Here is a 20,627-nt window from a genome sequence, read left to right on the forward strand (position 1 = left end):
TAAAGCTAAAGCAACAGTAGTATTTATATCATTCGTGGGCGCTGCTAATTCCCCATGGGGTAACTCTATAATTTTCCAAGGTAAAAGAGCGCCTGACCAATTCGAAACAAAAATAAAAAGGAACATAGTTCCAATAAAGGGAACCCAGGGACCATATTCTTCTCCAATCTGAGTTTTGCTCAAGTCTCGAATAAACTCAAGGACATATTCGAAGAAATTCTGACCATCGGTCGGGATGGTTTGTGGATTCCGAACAGCTATGATAACTGAACCTAGCAAAATAGTAATTACGAACCAAGAAGTGATGAGTACTTGGGCATGAATTTGGAAACCCCCTATTTGCCAATAGAAGTGTTGGCCTACTTCTACACCCGATATATCATATAACCCCTTGAGTGTTTTAATGGAACATGGTGTAATATTCATATTGTCCTCTGATAAAAATTGAACTTCAAAAAAGGAATTCTTTTGATTCAAGCATCTCTTTCTCAACTCAGCAACTTGAAGTATTAATCTTATATTTAATATACCAAGAAATCACATCAGATCATAATATATATCAATACCCTCTAATATATATCAATATTCCCCTTCTTTTATCTATGCAAAACAAAAAATAATAGTAATTAATCCTATAAATCTACGCAGTTGCTCAAGAATTAACTATTCTTCTTAATCAACGATTTCTTATATAGAGAGAACGGCCCTCAGAAATTGCAAATACTAATTTGTTAAGAATTAATCGAATTGAAGTCATAGTGTCATCGTTGGCAGGAATCGATATATTCGCAAGATCTGGGTCACAATTTGTATCGACTAAAGAAATAGTAGGAATCCCCAAAATGGCACATTCCCGAAGAGCTATATACTCTTTTTGCTGATCAAGGACGATCACAATGTCAGGCAACCTCGTCATATATTTGATCCCGCCGAGATATCTTTGCAAGGTAGATAATTTTCTCTTTAAGATTGCCGCATCTCTTTTTGGGAGATGGTGGAATTTTCCCATTTTTTCTTCTGCTCTTAAGTCTCTAAATTGAGAAAGTCTAGTTTTGGTAATCGACCAATTCGTTAACATACCGCTGAACCACTTTTTATTAACATAATGACAACGAGACCTTATTGCAGCTGATGCTACTAAATCCGCTGCTCTTTTTTTGGTACCAACAATTAAGAAGCTTTTTCCCTGACTTGCTGCATCAAAAACTAAATCACAAGCTTCTGATAAAAAACGAGCTGTTCTAGCAAGATTTGTAATATGAGTACCTTTACGCTTTGCCGAGATGTAAGGGGCCATTTTGGGATTCCATTTCTTAATACCATGACCAAAATGAACTCCCGCTTCTATCATCTCTTTCAAATTGATGTTCCAATATCTTCTTGTCATTTTTTCCACACTTCCTTTTTATTTTTTCTTTTTTCGTCTTACCATTACGGAATTAATTTCTTTTTGAAGATTAAGAAAGAGCCGAAATAGCTTGAAATAAATAATAATTGTTCCGATGGAACCTTCTACTCATAATTGACCATTGATACACGGTATAAACATAGCCTTAATGAATTAACTGACTTCTTTTACTTATTCAAATACAATTCAAATACAATTCAAATTCAAATACAAAATCGAAAATCAGACCTGTTAGCATTCTAAGGTCAAAAGTATAGTTTAAATTTAAGTAAAAAAAAATTGCTTTATGTATACTTAAATCGTATAAATAGGGGTAAACGGGGTCTCTGATGTTTCATAGAAATTGTTTGTTACGTCAGAATCAGAAGAAACTAATTCTGTATGGAGAAACAAAATATCTCTCATTTCCGACGCGAATAGATTTTTTTTTTTAATTTCGAAATAAAGGTTCTTGTCTTGTGGGGAACGATGCACAAATTTTTGGAATCCGGTACCAACAGGTATAATCCCCCCCAGAACTACGTTTTCTTTCAGGCCTTTCAACCAATCAATACGACCTCGTAGGGCAGCTTTTGCTAAAACTCGAGCAGTTTCTTGAAAACTTGCTTCAGATATGAAACTTTGGGTATTCAGGGAAGCCCTTGTTATTCCCAATAAGATTGCCCGATAATAGATCGATTCATCTAAAGCCCGCCCTGCTCGTTCCGCTCGCAATAGTCCTATTAATTCCCCAGGTAAAAAAACATTAGACATTCCATCTTCGGAAACCCTTACTTTTGATGTTACTTGGCGTATAATAATCTCTATATGTCTATTATGGATCTGTACCCCTTGGGATCGATAAACCTTTTGGATCTTATTAACCAAAGAGATACGACTTTGGGCTATGGTTAGCTCAGCTCCAATCAAGAATCCCCAGGGAACCCCAAGAATTCTTGGTATACGTTCATTCCAATCCTCAATTCTCCTTTCGAGATTCGGCGATAGTGAATCAATTGAACGCGCTTCGAAGATTTGTTCTACTTTTGGAAGACCTTGCGTTATATCACTGGATCTCGATTTTTCATATATAAACGTAACTAACCTATCTCCTTTGTAAAGGATTTTTCCATAATGACCATGAACAGTTGCTCCTATAGTGGCCAAATAAGGCTTAGCTGCTCTTAGAACAAAGGAGTCCATATTAACAATGAAAATTTGACCAGATTTTTTTATGTGTGATTTAAATAGACATAAATTTTCACAAATAAATTGTCCAAGGTGAATTATTGCCAATGTCTCTTCCCATGAGTCATGATGGAGAAAGTGCCAATTCAAATGGAATGGCTCCAACATGATGTTACTGCCAAAATTCGAAATCCTTTGATTTTCGTCTATTAAAGAGTATTTAAGTCCTTGAAGTACTTGGAAGGTTTGTTTCAAATTGTCAAGGAACAAGTATTTTTTTAACAAGATCTGATTATGCGTTAATAAATAGTAAGATGAAGAAAAATTCGATATACTAGGTACAATAACGCCTAAGAGCCCAAAAACATCTCGAATAGGAATTCTAGGATTCGATTCTTTTACCGCATTGGGATATTTCGAATTCTTGAATAAACCAATTCGAGAACAGTTGGATGCCAACAAAATCATCAAAGATGGATATTCTTTATTTCGATTCAACAAGGTGCCAATAACTTCTTGATGTTGGCTAAGTGATTGAATCTTCGCCTTGGAATAAAAGGAATTGGTATTGTTGCGATCTAACCTATTATTGGGAATCAGTCCTACACTTGTCCTATCATACCTTCTTCGTGTATACGAAATAGTAGACTTGACTAACTCAATTCTTAGGAAATCGCGAATTAGATCGTTTGTTCTTACCTCAACAAGAGAAGCACGAGCCCCCTCTTTTACTTCTTGTTCCCAATTCACTACTAAGCAAGTTCGAACGAATTGACTATTCGTGTGATAAATTCTTTGAGTTAACTTGCTATTTTCATGAGAAATAAAATTGACAAGTCGAAGTTGGAGATTATCCTCTTCTTGCAGGAGATCCTGCGGGAAAAGTGTTGCTAAATTTCTCCCTTCGTCCATTTCATATGAGACTGCAGGTCGAACCGAAACAAAATACTTTTCCTTGCTTTTGAGAATTTTTTTCCGTTGAACATAAACCCAATTTTTCCTTTTTTTTGATTCCTTAGAATCTTTTTTTTCTCTTTCTGGGGGTATCAAACTGCCACCTAATATCTTATCCGCCTCTTCAGGAAAATGAATATCTCCGGAAAAGATTTTGAGTTCTGTATGGCTTTTTTTTCTCTTCACTCGGACCAATCCACCTAGTCGACTTCTTGTATTTTTTGTGAGTTGTGTATCGACTCCAATAATACTATTGTCAAGTACCTTTAGGGATGAGGATCTCGGCAAGATATGCAGTTCTTGAAGAATGAAAAAAAACCGATCTACTTCTTTTTGGTATTTTAGACTAAATTCTTTTGTTCCTCGATGCTCAATAAAACCCTCTTTTTTTAAGATAGAATCTTCCTCCGGGCTCCCATATTCGTCTTCTGAGTCTTCCTCTGAGTCTTCCTCTGAGTCTTCTTCTAAAGTCCCATATTCCTTCTCTGAGCCATCTTCAGAGCTCCCATATTCTTCTTCTGAGTCTTCCTCTAGGATTTCATATTCGCCCTCTCCCTCTCGGGTCCTATATTTGTTCTCTAGGCTCCCATATTCTTCCTCTGAGTCTTTCTCTAGAGTCCTATATTCGTCCTCTAGGATCCCATACTCATCTTCTAGGGTTTCATATTCGTCCTCTAGAGTCCTATATTCGTCTTCTAGGATTTCATATTCGCCCTCTCCCTCTCGGGTCCTATATTTGTTCTCTGGGCTCTCATATTCGTCTTCTGAGTCTTCCTCTCGAGTCCTATACTCTTCCTCTCGGGTCCGATATTCTTCCTCTAGGGTCCTATATCTAAATTTAACAATTCCTGAACCCCTTTTATCTTTTCTGTATCGTGGATCGTCAAAATAAGCAAAAATAGTATTTCTACGTAAAACACCCATAAAGGGTATTTCCATTGAAATACCCAAACAGGATATTCGCTCTTTTTCTTGTTCTTGATGATATTGTAATGGAACGGCAAACCTATTTCTTCGCTTTTTCGCCAACAAATCCGAATTATCTTGAAGAATAGAAGGATAGAAACAATTCCAATGACCGTTGGACACGATTCGATCTGGCGTTAAATAATCAAGAATTTCCCTATCTTTTTTACCAAAAGTATCCAACAGTCTATGGCTTACTTGATCATTAGCCATTGAGAAGTCAAAGATATATCTTCCATCAACAGAAAAAGAATAAGTATTCATTTGATCTTGATCCTTGTGCAGTGAAAAAGATGCTATACTGGATCTGCACATACTTACTGACAATATCCATAAATGGCTTGTTTTTGGTAATCGACGAAGATTACCATATTGATATTCGGGCGCATGGTAAACATCAGTACTCCAGTGCATTTCCCCGTCTGATTCGGAATAAATATGCTTTTGTACCTTTTCTTTAAAATGCAAAGTGGACGTTCCGGCACGAATCTCCGCAATTACTTGTTCAGATTCTACATATTGATCATTTTGCACTAGAATCAAGCTTTTTAACGGAATATTCACACTATGTAGAATATCCTGACTCTGAATAGTTACATGCAAGTCTATATAGCATAGAAAAGCAGGCTGCCCATGACGGGTACGTGTGGGGTGAACCAAATCCTCATTGAATTGGATTTTTCCATTCGAGGGGGATCGTATAAGGTCGGCAGTACCCCCTGTGAATACTCCACCAGTATGAAAAGTTCTTAATGTTAGTTGAGTCCCTGGCTCCCCAATTGATTGACCCGCAATAATACCTACAGCTTCCCCCAATTCGACCAGATCCCCATGAGTGGGACTCCGCCCATAACATAATTGACAGATCCAAGATGTGCTCCGGCAAGTAAAGGGGGTTCTAATATATATTGGTTGTGCTCGAAACGGTTGTGCTCGAAAGGCAGTTATGAATCGATTGACTAATCCAATTCCAATATCTTGATTTCGAGAAGCAATGCATCGTGAACCAATATATATATCGTCTGCTAATACACGACCAATTAGTGTTTGGACAAAAAGTTTTTCCGTCATCCCATTTTGAGGACTCACAGAAATACCTTGGATAGTACCACAATCTCTTCTACGCACAATAATATGTTGAACTACTTCAACAAGTCTACGTGTAAGATAGCCAGCATCCGCTGTTCGTACAGCAGTATCTACAACCCCTTTTCGGGCTCCGTAGCAGGAAATTATATATTCTGTCAAAGAAAGTCCCTCGCGTAAATTGCTTTGAATAGGTAAATCAATCATTTGTCCTTGAGGATCCGCCATTAACCCTCTCATACCTACTAATTGGTGTACCTGAGATGCATTTCCTCTGGCTCCTGAAAAAGACATTAGATAGACTGGATTAGAAGGATCCGTTATTCGAAAATTCGAATTCATTTCTTGTTTCAAATATTCACTTGTAGCATACCATATCTCAACGGATTGGCGTAATTTTTCTACCGCGTGTACAGCTCCATAATAATAGTGTTTCTCCAAAAGAAAACTCTGTTGTTCCGCGTCTTGGACTAACCATCCTTTAGAGGGTATTGTTAAAAGATCCTCGATTCCTAAAGAAATCGATGTAGTAGTGGCTTGATGGAAGCCCAGAGTCTTTATTTGATCCAGTATATGGGAGGTATATCCCATTCCGAAATGATCTATTAATCTGCTAATAAGCCGTTTCATAGCAGTTCCGTCTATCTCTTTATTATGAAAGACCAGGTTGGCCCGTTCTGCCATACATAAGTACCCCCTTTTTTTGGCTGAGTAGGATTCGACAATTGCTGAGTAGGATTCGACAATGGGCCTGAGTCAGTGATTCGAAAACTTTATTTACTCCCTTTCCTCAATCTCAATCTGGATTTGCGCGGCAAAAAAGATGGTACTAGCGAAATCGGAATGCCCCCCGAAAGGGGCATCGCCGAATTTCACTTCCTTGTTTAGATAGTGTATGAATAGGCCCGACTAAATCCTTGAGGTACACATAGTCACCTACGTTGAATTCAAGTGGCCTTCGCCTCTTATCAGCATAACTCTTTTGACGTGATTGTGCTGCTTGCATATGCTGCTGTATGATTTGCACCATTTTCTCGGCTTCATTCACAAAGTCGATACCATAGTATCTTCTCTCACCAGGTTCAACCCAGTTTAACGGAGTTCTACATCTTCGACCATACAAAGCTTCGAATGGGGCCATCTTGATGCCCTCTTGATAACTGTTATTGTATGAGAATTCAGCTAGAGGTAACCATGATTCCCATGATCCCTTGGATGATAGCACACAGGCCCTCAGCATATCTTCTAGCACTTGATTTAACCTCTCGGTTTGACCTAAAGTCTGGGGATGATACGCAGTACTTCTTATTAAACTGGTCCCCAAACTTTTATGCATTCGCTCCCAGAAGTGAGCGGTGAACTGCGGTCCTCTATCCGGTATGATGGTTTTGGGAATACCATGCAACTTGACAATCTCAGCCATATATATCGGCATACTCAGGAGGTCGGTAACGAGTCTTCACAGGAATGAAATGGGCCGATTTGGTCAATCGATCTATGATCACCCAAATCGAGTCATTCCCCTTCCTTGTCGTTGGTAGACCCGTGATAAAGTCCATACTAACCTCTTCCCATTTCCACTCTGGAACTGATAACGGTTGCAACAGACCTGCAGGCTTCATGTGAATGGCCTTAACTCTGCAACACGTGTCACAACGGGCTACATATGCGGCTATTTCTTTCTTCATCTTGGTCCACCAAAAGTGGGGTCTTAAGTCTTGATACATTTTACTACTGCCAGGATGAATAGAAAGTTTAGAGAGATGGGCTTCATCCATGATGCGATTCTTCAATTCACAATCCTTCGGAACTACTAACCGATGTTGAAACCACAGTACCCCTTTTTCATCAACTCGAAATTGAGTCTTTGGGTCATCTTTGATCTTCTCCTTGATCTGGAAAATACCCTTGTCTGTTTTCTAGCCTTCAATGACTTGACTCTCGAGTGAACAACTGAGTTGTATATGACATAAGACCTCAGGATGCATGAGATTGAACCCATCTTCAAACAACGGTTGAACCACTTGATAGTGCGGTTTACGGCTCAATGCATCTACTACTACATTAGCTTTGCCTGGATGATAATGAACTTCTAGATCATAGTCCTTGATTAACTCTAACCACCGTCGTTGCCTCATATTCAGCCCAGACTGAGTGAAGATGTACTTCAAACTCTTATGATCAGTAAAAATGTGACACTTATTCCCCAGCAGATAGTGTCTCCAAATCTTCAAAGCGTGCACCACTACGGCTAACTCGAGGTCATGAGTTGGGTAGTTGACTTCGTGCTTTCTCAACTGTCGTGAATCATAAGCTATCACCCTGTCATCTTGCATCAACACACTCCCCAAGCCATTTTTTGACGCGTCGCAAAACACATCAAAAGGCTTCTCGATGTTGGGTTGCGCCAGAACGGGAGCAGTGGTTAGCAACTTTCGCAAGGTGCGGAAGGCTAACTCACACCCCTCCATCCAGATGAACTTATGATCCTTTTGTAACAAACTTGTCATTGGCTTAGCAATCTTGGAGAAGTCAGGTATGAATCGACGATAATACCCGGCCAGACCAAAAAAACTTCTAACTTCCGAGACATAAGTTGGTGCCTTCCAGTCCATGACCTCTTGCACTTTTGACGGATCTACAGCAATCCCTTCTTCAGACAGAATGTGCCCTAGGAAAGGAACTTTCTTGAACCAGAACTCACACTTGCTGAACTTGGCATATAATTGATGCTCTCGTAATCGTGTTAACACGATTCTTAGATGCTCGGCGTGGTCTTGCTCATTTTCTGAATAAATCAGAATGTCATCGATAAGCACCACAACAAACTTATCCAATTCTGGCATAAAGACTGAATTCATCAGATACATAAAGTATGCCGGAGCGTTTGTCAATCCAAAGGACATGACAAGATACTCATACAACCCATATCTAGTGGAAAAAGCAGTCTTCGGGATATCTTGCGGACGAATTTTGATTTGGTGATACCCAGACCTCAAGTCTATCTTGGAAAACACTTTTGCCTTGGACAACTGATCAAAAAGGATATCAATCCTCGGCAAAGGATACTTATTCTTGATTGTCACTGCATTGAGTGGACGATAGTCCACGCACATGCGCAACGATTGATCCTTCTTTTTCACAAACAACGCCGGACAACCCCATTCCGACGAACTTGGCCGGATGAACCCTTTATCCAGTAACTCCTTTAATTGATTTTTCAACTCAGTGAGTTCGTTTGGTGGCATCCGGTACGGCCTTCTAGATATTGGTGCTGTACCTGGTATTAACTCGATTGCAAACTCTACCTCCCTATCTGGGGGAAGTCCTGGTAATTCCTTAGGAAAAACATTGTTGATATTTCACCCGGACGCAAGGTTAGAAGGAAAAACTGTAGTCTCCTTCTAACCTTGGTAAGGATGATCTACTGTTCTAATGGGGAGGCTAACGGAATCTAGACACCACAAAGGATGTTCGACCCGCACCTATAAACCCTATCCTTCCTGCTAACGAGATGTGATCTACAAAGGTAGCTCGGAAATGTCACGTTCCTCACTACTACCACGGTCCAGCTAGTCAGGGAATATCTATGAGTACCCCAGCCTAAACACCACGTTTACACCAGCAATGATTACTCTAAACTCTACGCAAAGAGATTAAAGTAAACTCATAAACCATAAGAACAATAAAACAAGAACTTACTAGAATTTAGAAGTCGAAATACTGAAGAATCCTAGGAGCAAGCTTCGGGTTAGGAGAACTTGATCCCGCAGGTACAAGCTTGGAGTAGACACCGACAGGCCGGGCTTCCTCCACTCTACACCTCCACTCTATATCTCTCAATCTAGTAGAAACTAGAAGATCTATTTCTACCTTACATTGATTGCTAAGCCTAAAAAGAAATATTAATTAGAGAAGAGGTTTTCCTTCGAGGGCACCCCTCAGTCTCTATGATAATTTCTTCATGTCTTCTCGAGGGGCCAGGGGGGCCTCGCTTATATAGTCCTCCCCTTCTATGCGTTTTTGGGTCGATAGCCGAGGTGGTACTATGTTTTTCTTGATCCAATAGGTCGGTGGAATATCCCGAGCGAAGGAGTCCTGAATTGGCTCCAGAAGGGGGGCGGGCGCCCAGGCTTCCAGGGCGGGCGCCCTGGGCCTGGCCCAGCTTCGCCTCCGCTTCGGTCTCGTGGCTTCTGGAGTCTTCTAGATGATGTAAAATTGCGCGGTGCGTTGATATCTCTATGTAATCCTGACATGTGGGCCTTTCTTCCTTATTTCCTGATAACCCCCTACAGAAATAGATAAACAACAAACCTCGTGGAATTCTGTCAGATCAAACCCTAATTCTAGGTGATGGTTGCATATTGGTCCTTTCTCTTGTTTATTTGATAATTAAAATTGATACTTTAGAACCGTCAACAAATACCCCCATACTTAGGCTTTTACTCGTCCTCGAGAAAAGGATGGTTAAGAACAATATCTGGGATAAACATTTAAAACATTCTCTATATAATTTGCAGGGTGTTAAAAATTCCACTGTGTACCATAGTCAGGGAAGTATATGATTAAGAGTAAAGATCCTTTCTTCTCAATCCTGTCACTTGGAGTTTTTGTATATTTTTGAAAGAAAGTTAGCATACCTTTTTATCCTCATAGGTTCTCTCAGATCACTCATTATCTTTTATATATTTCACTGAGGCTATTTTATTTTGCAAAAATTCTCAAGCATACTTACTTTGCATTTATTGCCTGATCAAAACGGGATCCGAGGAGGGGAATGTCATACTCTTAGATCAAAGACTTTGGAAATTAAAAACTTTGTCAACTCTTGCTAGCATATTGCTTATTAGAGGGACCATGGGCTGTCATTTTTTTTTCTTTTTTTTTAAGTGGATACCGAGGTACCCCTAATTCTACTTCCGGACACTTGTCCATTTTTTCTGCGAGGTTGTCGAGCACTTGCTCCTTTTTATTTCCTCGAAATATCTCTATTTTTGCATAGCCCATGCCTCTAATGCAATAATACTTCGGAAGAGTGAATCTTACTGAAATAGTGTCTTGATCTTGGGAGCATGATAAATCTCTCATCAAGGGTCTAACTCATTTTGAACAAACTCAATACAGAGCAGATAGCTTTTATAATCATATTTAATATTTCAGTTTTATCAGACATATAAAACACTGAGGATGGTAGCTAGGAATTTGAATATTTTGGAATAAATTCTCCAAGCAACAATGATATCAAGAATAAGAGACTCATACTCTACCATCACATATTCCATATTGACTTAAGTAACACAGGGTTTTGAAATGATTTTATAATAATTTGCAAGTTTTCAGGAAATATCACAGATTGAGATTAATCATGATTAGAAATATTTTAATCTTTTTATTTTATCATATCGGGAACAATATTCTGCATAATCTAAAATATATATATGTGTAAAGTAAAGTGTGCAGAGTGTGTACCTGAATCATGGAGTGGTGTAGTCGGAGTGTGTTTAGCATGTCGAGGGATCTCCCCCATACTTGTTTTCTGCTTTCTTGCACAAAAATAAAGTAGAGACACACAAGACATAATAATAATACTCTTTATTGATCTTGAGGCATTTATTACACAAGGAAGAACAAAATTATTTTTGGCTATTCTCTCCCGGATTAGGAGTAGAATATTTTTGGGTGATTCTGAAGATGGAAATGTATGGATATATGTGGATGGTACTTCCGGAGTAGAAGTAGCATGTGTGAGTGAACGTGCAAGTGAATCTTGATTTAATGACAAGCTCCTAAGGGTCTAAACAGCTTGACCACACTCATAAGCAATAAGTAAATGTGTGGCTCGAAGTCTAGCAAGCATGTATATATGGCTGTGGTAGGAATTTAAACTCTCATCATACAGGAACTCATCATGCAACATTTTAAAGATTTCCAAAGATAAAATTCTCCAGAATTCTAGCATCTCTAGAAACAGATAAACAGCAGCTCAACCTTCCCATATCGTATCCATTAACAACTTAGATTTCAGATCAAGTTTTCATCCCACAAGTTTAGGTCTAGAGCAAGCTTTAAATTATAACAGTTATGTCTAAACTTGAGAGAGAACTTAAAATGTGCAAATTAGGCAGAGCAACTATTCATTATTTCCATGCTTGAGTTTTATTTAGATACCGATTAGCATAGCCACTTTATTTATTTATTAAACACACTAAGCAAAAGACATATATATATAAGCATAAAATCTTTATTTGGTTTTTCATAGTTATGTATATTTATATTCTAAAATAATATAAGTATAAAGATAGATAGAAATACTTATCGAGATAAATGGGGGTGCTCTCCCCCAAGCTGAATTTTGACGTAATTTCTCTTGATGTAGCTAGCAGGTGGCAGAGGTGTATTTGAAAGTCAGCAGCATTGTGACAGCGATTAGAATATCCTCCGTCTGCCAGTCTTCTTGATTCTTAGATTCTGTGGAGCTCAAATAGACAACAAAGCTTGTGGAATAATTAAGTGTTAGCATAAATATCTAGCCTTTATCATGTTGAGACTCCTTAATAATTATTACTCCCTGTTTTTATATTTTTATTTTATAAAGCAGAAAAATATTTTTATTTTATTTTTATGCCACCACAGTGAATGTACTTATGGGTTTTATGCCACTCGTATCCTCACATGGGGCTTACTGTTTTTCACATTTTTACTTTCTGTTTAGAACTTAATTAACTAAGTGAACTACTTGAAATAATTAAAAGGGAAAGGATAACTACCAAGTTTACCTCTTGGCAAGACGTTCGGTGTTTTTAAGTCCTCCGAACGGGACTCTCCTCTTTCTCAATTATCCTGAGGTTCGTTGGGTGGCGTAGTCGGTACTTCCGGCAGCGCCTCCTCTTCATGTATAGTTATCTTCATTTTCCACACCTGACTTGGTGCTTCGGCCTCCTCTTGGATAATTCTGTTTAAACTCAACGTCTTCTGATCTTACAACTTTTCCTTCGTAGTCTGCCCATCCGTCCTTGATGATTTGCCTCCTCTGGTTGCGGTTGCGTCGTCTTCTTCTTGTCCTGACCTGCTTAGAATCTTCAACTATGTAGTTAGAATCATTAAAGTAATGGCGTACCTTCTCAGAGGGGAAATACACGTGGACTTCTCCGGTTCCAATGTAGATGATAACTTGGATAGTGTTGAGGAATGGTCTTCCAAGGATGATGGGTGGATCGTACTCGTCTTCTCCCATATCAATGTTCTGAAAATCATTTGGAGCTAAATATATATTGGTTGTAGGGGCATGGTTCCATGCAGGAGCTGATAAGTGACTGCGGCCATTATGTTGACGTTAGATCCGGTGCCGTAGAGTGTTTTCTAAAAAGAGTATCTATTGGTTGTGCACTTGATGATTGGAACACCAGGGTCGTCCTTCTTGATCAAGAAAGGTGACTTGAGTCGACGATCTTGACCTCCTTGAGCTGCAGTGACCATCTTAGCTGACTCGGTCCACATTTGCTTGTTCCTGTTCCTCCTGTTGGTCCTCTTCCTTGGTTCATGTTGGGATTGCTCTGAAGTTTATGTAGTCTTGTTCTTGAAGGAAAGTCTCCTTCTTCCCCTTGATGTAGAGACTGATCTTGGCAGCATTAGCGTAGATGACAGCTCTGGTGTTTAGGAATGGCCTCCCTAAGATGATGGGTGCCCTCTCCTCAGTACCAGTCTCTACCACCACGAAGTCTGCTGGAGCGTATAAGGTACCAACTTGGACACAGAGGTTCTTTAATATTTCCTTTGGGAAACTAAGTGTCTGATCTCCATTGTGTTTGTGCTCATAGATCCCGGTTCTTTACTTAATGGAATCTGGGAGTTGTAAAACGCCTTCACGTTTCTCAAAATGTGTCCTGCTCATAGAGACAAGGCAGAGATCAAGTGCATGGGCTCTGTTGGTGGAAAACACCAACAGAACCAAAAGTGTATTTGTTCTTTTCTAACCTTAAGCATAGTGAGCAAGACAAAGTTGATGGATCATGAGTGTAGCATTTAAAACATTTGTTAGATCAGATGGCTCAACCTAATGGAAAGATAATCTATCTATATTTATGTTTTGTTTTTATCTTCCAAAGATTGAATGTGCAACATATTAGCTTATATGTTTTGGAGCGTGGGATTACGAAGGTAGTACTAAGAACAAAGATTAAGGGACTAAACATGTTGAATCAGTTAGGTTGGTTAATTTAGAGTTATAAATCATACATGTTTGTCTCTTTATGTGAACGCCAGAACCAAGGAGAAACTTATAAAAGGATAGTCAAGTACCTTAAGATGTTACCTTTGAAGAGTGATGGTACAGTATCACCTTGTATAAGCTTTCCTTTCTAGCGGTTGTGCATCGTGTTTGTGGCTCCCTCCACGGATCATCTCTTATGAGCTACGTCTTTCTTGTGCAAATTGTTAAACTTCATGTGTCACTTTCTTTATCTCCAATGTGAGTTTATCTCAGGACTACCCAGGTTGATATTGAAAGTTTTCCTGCAGGGGTTAGTCCCACAAAATATACCAATGTCTACACAAGCAATTTTTAGTTCGATAACCAAACTAGACTCCATGTCTAATCAGATTAAGGAAGGCTGTTTAACCTAAGCACCATGCTTAATTTAAAAGCCAATAGAAGTATGTGCAGTACTTCCAAACTAACACTTACTAGGATAAACAAAGGTAGCGTGATGGCATTTATAGAGATCTACTTAAGTGGAGATGAAGTAGTGTGATTAGTATTTAACAAATTGAGCATGTCTCAAAGGTAAGGACAACCAACATAGCAACATGGCAAAGGATGTGTTATGTGAAGTACTCCCTAAGCTTGAATTTTGCAAAATTCAAGATTGGATGAATTTAATTCAATGTTGCATGTTGATTGGTTGGGCATACCTTGCGCTTGTCATTCATCCGGTCTTCTTGCTCCAATCCTAGAAAGGTTAGTGACAAGAATGCCCGAAGGAATATTTCTACAATTATCTTATATGCTCAATACACAAGGTAATGTTGCAAGTAATTAAAAGTTCATGTTACAATCTGATAAGTGCTTGTTTTAGGACACTAAGCTTGTCCTTGGGAAACCATCAATTAACTCGACGAGATCTGCAATATTTATTATAAACATATGCATCGACAACCGCTCTTTTAAAGTTTTTATAAATAGAAAAGAAGAGAGGGTTGGAGATCTCAAATGTGGTGATAGCACATGAATTTTTAATGCCCTCTAGCCATTGATGTTGCTCTCCTCGATCCTCCTTCTTATGCATGGGATGTCTAGAGAGATTCATAGGATTATCGGGAGGTTCAAGAGAAAGAGCATAGTAGAGATTATTAGGCTCAAGGATGGGTTGGATAGCCAAATCATGGGATTGGAAAGTTTGGAAATCGGCTATTGAAACTTCCTCTCCTTGTATGGGAGATGATTCCTTCTCTATCTCTAAGATTTTTCTATGAAGACTAGTGCAAGAAGGATGTCTACGAATGAAGACATACCTTCCTTTACTAATAGATAAAGAAAGAAAGACTCTACCAAAGATTATATGATTAAGACCAATGTGAAAATATCTAGGAAAAACATGGTCTTGTAGGGCTAGGTCTAAACCAGAATTTATAGAAAGATTAACAGATTCCCTAGGTGTAGCTAAAAGTGCATTATCTTCTTGATTAAAAGATAGGACCTCGGCTATAGAAAAGGGTTGGTTTTGACCTATTGCAATCAACTCCGGACACAGATCATAATTAGGGGCAGGACGTGTTGACTCCCATGGTCTATGGCTGGTCTCCGAAGGTGCAAAGAATTTAATAATAGGTATGGAATTTGAGTTATCCATAAAGATAAAAATAAAAAGATAAAAGAATAAAAGTATAAAAGTATAATACAAGATAATAGCAAGACTCAAAGTTATCTCAGCAAACCGTCTTTCTCCCCGGCAACGGCGCCAGAAATGCTTGTTGATATTTGGGAACGCAATAAGGAAATGATCCGCAAGCGCACGGATATCGGTGAGCATTTCACCCGGGAAATTATCCCGAGTATCGTATTTATTTTTTTACCACTAGGAGAAAGAGTGCATCTGACTAACCGGTCTATTACTACTAACCTTTAGGCACAAAGAATGTCTTTCGATGTGAGTGATAAATAGAGAAGACTGCAACTGTAGTCTCCTTCTAACCTTTGTAAGGATGATCTACTGTTCTAATGGGGAGGCTAACGGAATCTAGACACCACAAAGGATGTTCGACCCGCACCTATAAACCCTATCCTTCCTGCTAACGAGATGTGATCTACAAAGGTAGCTCGGAAATGTCACGTTCCTCACTACTACCACGGTCCAGCTAGTCAGGGAATATCTATGAGTACCCCAGCCTAAACACCACGTTTACGCCAGCAATTATTACTCTAAACTCTACGCGAAGAGATTAAAGTAAACTCATAAACCATAAGAACAATAAAACAAGAACTTACTAGAATTTAGAAGTCGAAATACTGAAGAATCCTAGGAGCAAGCTTCGGGTTAGGAGAACTTGATCCCGCAGGTACAAGCTTGGAGTAGACACCGACAGGCCGGGCTTCCTCCACTCTACACCTCCACTCTATATCTCTCAATCTAGTAGAAACTAGAAGATCTATTTCTACCTTACATTGATTGCTAAGCCTAAAAAGAAATATTAATTAGAGAAGAGGTTTTCCTTCGAGGGCACCCCTCAGTCTCTATGATAATTTCTTCATGTCTTCTCGAGGGGCCAGGGGGGCCTCGCTTATATAGTCCTCCCCTTCTATGCGTTTTTGGGTCGATAGCCGAGGTGGTACTATGTTTTTCTTGATCCAATAGGTCGGTGGAATATCCCGAGCGAAGGAGTCCTGAATTGGCTCCAGAAGGGGGGCGGGCGCCCAGGCTTCCAGGGCGGGCGCCCTGGGCCTGGCCCAGCTTCGCCTCCGCTTCGGTCTCGTGGCTTCTGGAGTCTTCTAGATGATGTAAAATTGCGCGGTGCGTTGATATCTCTATGTAATCCTGACATGTGGGCCTTTCTTCCTTATTTCCTGATAACCCCCTACAGAAATAGATAAACAACAAAACTCGTGGAATTCTGTCAGATCAAACCCTAATTCTAGGTGATGGTTGCATATTGGTCCTTTCTCTTGTTTATTTGATAATTAAAATTGATACTTAAGAACCGTCAACAAACATCAGGGAACTCACATACCACGGGTATGTGTTCTAGTGGAACCACCAGTACTGCACACGAAAGACTGGCGAAGTCTAACCGTCGGGGTAGTTTGACCTGAAGCAAACCCTTCCCTTGCGGGTCTCTAAGGGAAAGAGTTCTATTCCCGACATCTATAACTGCGCCCCAGTCAGTCATCTTGTTCATTCCAATGATGACATCCAAAACCAGCCCTGGCATGACCACAAGGTTTACACGAAACCTCCAGCCACTGATATCCAAGGTAACTCCTGTTACTGTTTTATTAGTCAACACATCAGCTCCGGCTGAGCTGATGCGATAGCCATAACCCAACTCAGTAACTGGATGGTCATGCTTTTGTGCAAATGCTTGGCTCATGAATGAATGCGATGATCCAGAATCAAACAAAACGACTGCAAGATGTTGGTTGACAGGAAACATACCAGCTGTTACCGGTTCTCCTTCCGGGATTTCCTCAATCGAGGTATGGTGCACACGAGCTGGATAGGTTGGCTGCTGCCTCTTGGGGTAGGGACATTCCTTAGCAAAGTGCCCCATCTTGTGGCAGTTGTAGCACGGTCCTTTGGGCGCATTGTTGGCGGCAGGTGCTGCAGCTTGAATTGCCTTTGGCTTGGCAGGGGCTATCGTCACCTTGTATGGCTTCTGCTGCGTTGGATGCCCGGTGTTCCTTCTCTGCGGCGGTCGGAACCTAGCACTTGGGGTAGGAGGATGATACTACTGTCGCCCTATCACGGGTGCCCTGAACTGGGATGATCCAGCTTCAAAAGCCCTCTTACGAGACTTGGATGCACTATAGTTGTTGTTATTGTTCTCCTGGGTCAGGCAGTCACTGATATAGGCATTGAAGGTAGCCCTGTCTCCTGTACCCATGGTCTTTAGCATCTTTGGATTCAAGCCTCTCTGGAAACTAGCAATCTTCTTGGCCTCCGTGTTCACAAACTCAGGGGCATAGCGAGCAAGATTATTGAAAGCGTGTAGATATTCCTTCACAGATTTTGTCCCCTGGGACAGCCTCGTGAACTCTCCAACCTTCATTTCAACCACACCTGGAGGAATGTAATTTCCTCAGAAAGCGGTGGTGAAGCGGTTCCAGGTAATTGGGGTTCCCTCTGGGTAGGTGGTACGGTGATGGGACCACCAAATTCCAGCGGGTCCTTGCAACTGATGTGCCGCATACTCAGCCTTGAGTTCTTCGGTCATCCGAAGAAGACGAAACTTCTGCTCCATGGTGTTGATCCACTCATCTGCCTCGAGCGGTTCCAAAGCCTCTTTGAAGATTGGTGGCTTGGTATCCATGAAGTCCTTGAACGATCTGTACTGATTGACTTCACGACCACCCTGGTTATCCCCACGACGGGTGTTGTCAGCTATGTTGCGCAGAGCTTCTTCCATGTTGCGCTGCATCTGTTCCATGTTGCGTTGGCTCCCCAGAAACTGCGCGAAAAACACATCCGCAGTGTACGGAGGAGGCGGTGGTGGCGGCGGTGTTGGTGCTCTGTCCTCATTCCGTTGAGCCCCACCTCCGGATGTACCTGCTCCAAGACCCGGATTGCTGTTACCCCCGCCACGTGTTTGCACCATCTGCATACGTCAATGATAAGCAATCGTTAGGAGTTGCCATCAACGGTAGAAATGTGTAGAATCATACCGTACTGAATTTACTGAGGGAATAAATTCACACAATAAACAGAGGCACAACAATTCATCATCTATGCACAACATCACTAACAGATTACTTAACATTCAAGCAACACGGTTCGCGTACATCCCAAATTGCCAGCATACATATACTGGACTTTCAGCGTCATCTCATAAGTCTTACATAGCCCAGATCCACAAGTACAAGCCATGCCATGCAACATACAACAACAAAAGAAGGACTAGCTCTAGAGCCCTAGCATCTACTCGCTATGGTCACTGTCCATGCCGGAGCCATCCTCATCCTCATCTCCACTAGCAGCTGCTCCTATCTCGGGATCCACGTCCATCTCATCCTCAGAGTCCAACTCAGCTGCTCCAGGCAGGTGGTGAGGGTGGAGCTGGTTATGCAGCTGGTGGATCTCCTCATGCAAGTTCTCATTGTACTCCTCAGCATTAGCTAGCTGCTGCTCTAGCTCTAGCTGTCGGGCCCTCAAAGTGTCCTCCTCGTGCCAGGCTTCATCCCTCTGACCAAGCACATGGACTAGCATGTGCTCGCAGTTCCTGTGAGCAGTAGTCACCCTGTCCCTCTGCTCTCGCACTGCAAGCAGGTCCTGGCTCAGCTCACTGTTCTTCTGGACTGCCTGGTCTCTCTCTCTGGTCACACGGGCCAACTCTGCTTGTAGCCTCTCAACCTCAGAGTCGAACTCACGCTGCAACTGACGCTTCTCATCCTGGACGGTGAGAAGAGACCCGGACAAGCGACCCAAACAACGCTCTAGGCCTCCATAGGTCTTCATCAAAGCGTACATAGCACTCATAGCTGCGCTGTCACTGTGCTGGTCCTCACCCGCACTCCTCTCTAGAGCGTTCACCTCGGACTGATCCCACACCGAAGTGTAGGGGTCACCCCGGGGAAACACCCCAGCGAAGGCGTGGGCTAGCTCCTATGGAAACCTCTCCATGAGGTCCCTCAGAACTGCGAAAGCTGCCCTGCTGGCACCGTGGAAAGGCGTGATACCTCGGGACTCGTACACCCAGCCGCCCCAGGCGGGGTCACCTCCACTGGTAGGAACAACTGCCTCAATCCCCACCAGGGTCCCATCACCAAGCGGCTCCTTATCCCAATAGTAGCGAGGCTCCCTTCCTTCGGGATACCCCATCGAGCTAAGCACTCTCCAAAGCAAAGTGGGCATCCCAAACTCCTCCAAGAACTTGCTCTTATGTCGTGAGCTCCTGGCTGCCAACGGATGGCGAGGGGCCCGCCCACCAGTGGACTTGCGAGCGGTGAGCCTAGTGCGTGCCATCTGCTGCAAACAGAATACCTTGGGTAAGAGCGAGGATTACCTTTAATTATTTTTATTTAGAATTGGGACAGATTAATTAAGGGGGAAAATAAGCAATGATATGAAATGAACATGATGCATGCACGAAATTACGATCTCACAAACTTAGAAACAAAGGTTAACACTAAGCGGTATATGCGGTGGCACCCAGCGTTCTCTCATAACGTAACTAACGTTCTAAACGAGAACGTGGTCAGTGTACCTGCAGAAAACTCATTTCAGCCCACCCACAGTATGATCATGCAGAACAAGAGTTTTAAAACTATACACCCCACATACACAGACACCCGTCCATGCATATGACGTGTCACTACCCACATCATCGCCCTAATGACGGCATCGCCTCTCAGGACGGAATTCCCAACATACGGTACTGTTCCCAAAACACACCAAAACATGTGTGTATGACACAGTACCTAACAACACTCCCCTAGACCGGAAGTGTATCCGATCATGCTCTCACAGCTCCCACTTACCGTGGCGTAGAGGAAAAATGGATCCATACATTACCACTCAAATGAATGGCACTCATACTATTGCACGCCGTATGAGCGACGAAATAGAAATATGATGCATTAACCCCCAAGTCAGTACTTAACTAGCCACCTTAGAGTCCTTAACTGGGCATAAAGGATATGACCATGGCACACTAGATAGTTTTCCCAAAACTTGGTTTTAACACCTTGATCATTATTGATTAATTAATTAAATCTTTTGTTAAACCGGTTTAGATTTTTGTTTAGAACGTACTTATGAACAGTAACTCGCTAAACCTTGCTCCAATGCCAGCTGTAACAGAACCGACCAAATTATAAGAGATCAAGTCTAACAGTGAC

General features: G+C 41.3%; 1 protein-coding gene across 1 annotated transcript; it reads right to left on the reverse strand.

Moving 5' to 3' along the window:
- LOC8074931 (DNA-directed RNA polymerase subunit beta'') lies at window positions 1,275–17,450 on the reverse strand. Its single transcript, XM_002457830.2, has 2 exons — window positions 17,438–17,450; window positions 1,275–6,497 (listed from the first exon to the last, which is right to left on the reverse strand). The coding sequence occupies exon 2, from the start codon at window positions 6,263–6,265 to the stop codon at window positions 1,703–1,705; it is 4,563 nt and encodes a 1,520-aa protein (XP_002457875.1). The 5' UTR covers window positions 6,266–6,497; window positions 17,438–17,450; the 3' UTR covers window positions 1,275–1,702.

The sequence above is a fragment of the Sorghum bicolor genome, chromosome 3, assembly GCF_000003195.3.
Source record: "Sorghum bicolor cultivar BTx623 chromosome 3, Sorghum_bicolor_NCBIv3, whole genome shotgun sequence".
Classification (NCBI taxonomy): Eukaryota; Viridiplantae; Streptophyta; class Magnoliopsida; order Poales; family Poaceae; genus Sorghum; species Sorghum bicolor.

Coding starts and splice junctions, on each gene's coding strand:
- LOC8074931 (XM_002457830.2), bottom strand. CDS start 6,265: ATGGCAGAACGGGCCAACCTGGTCTTTCATAATAAAGAGATAGACGGA.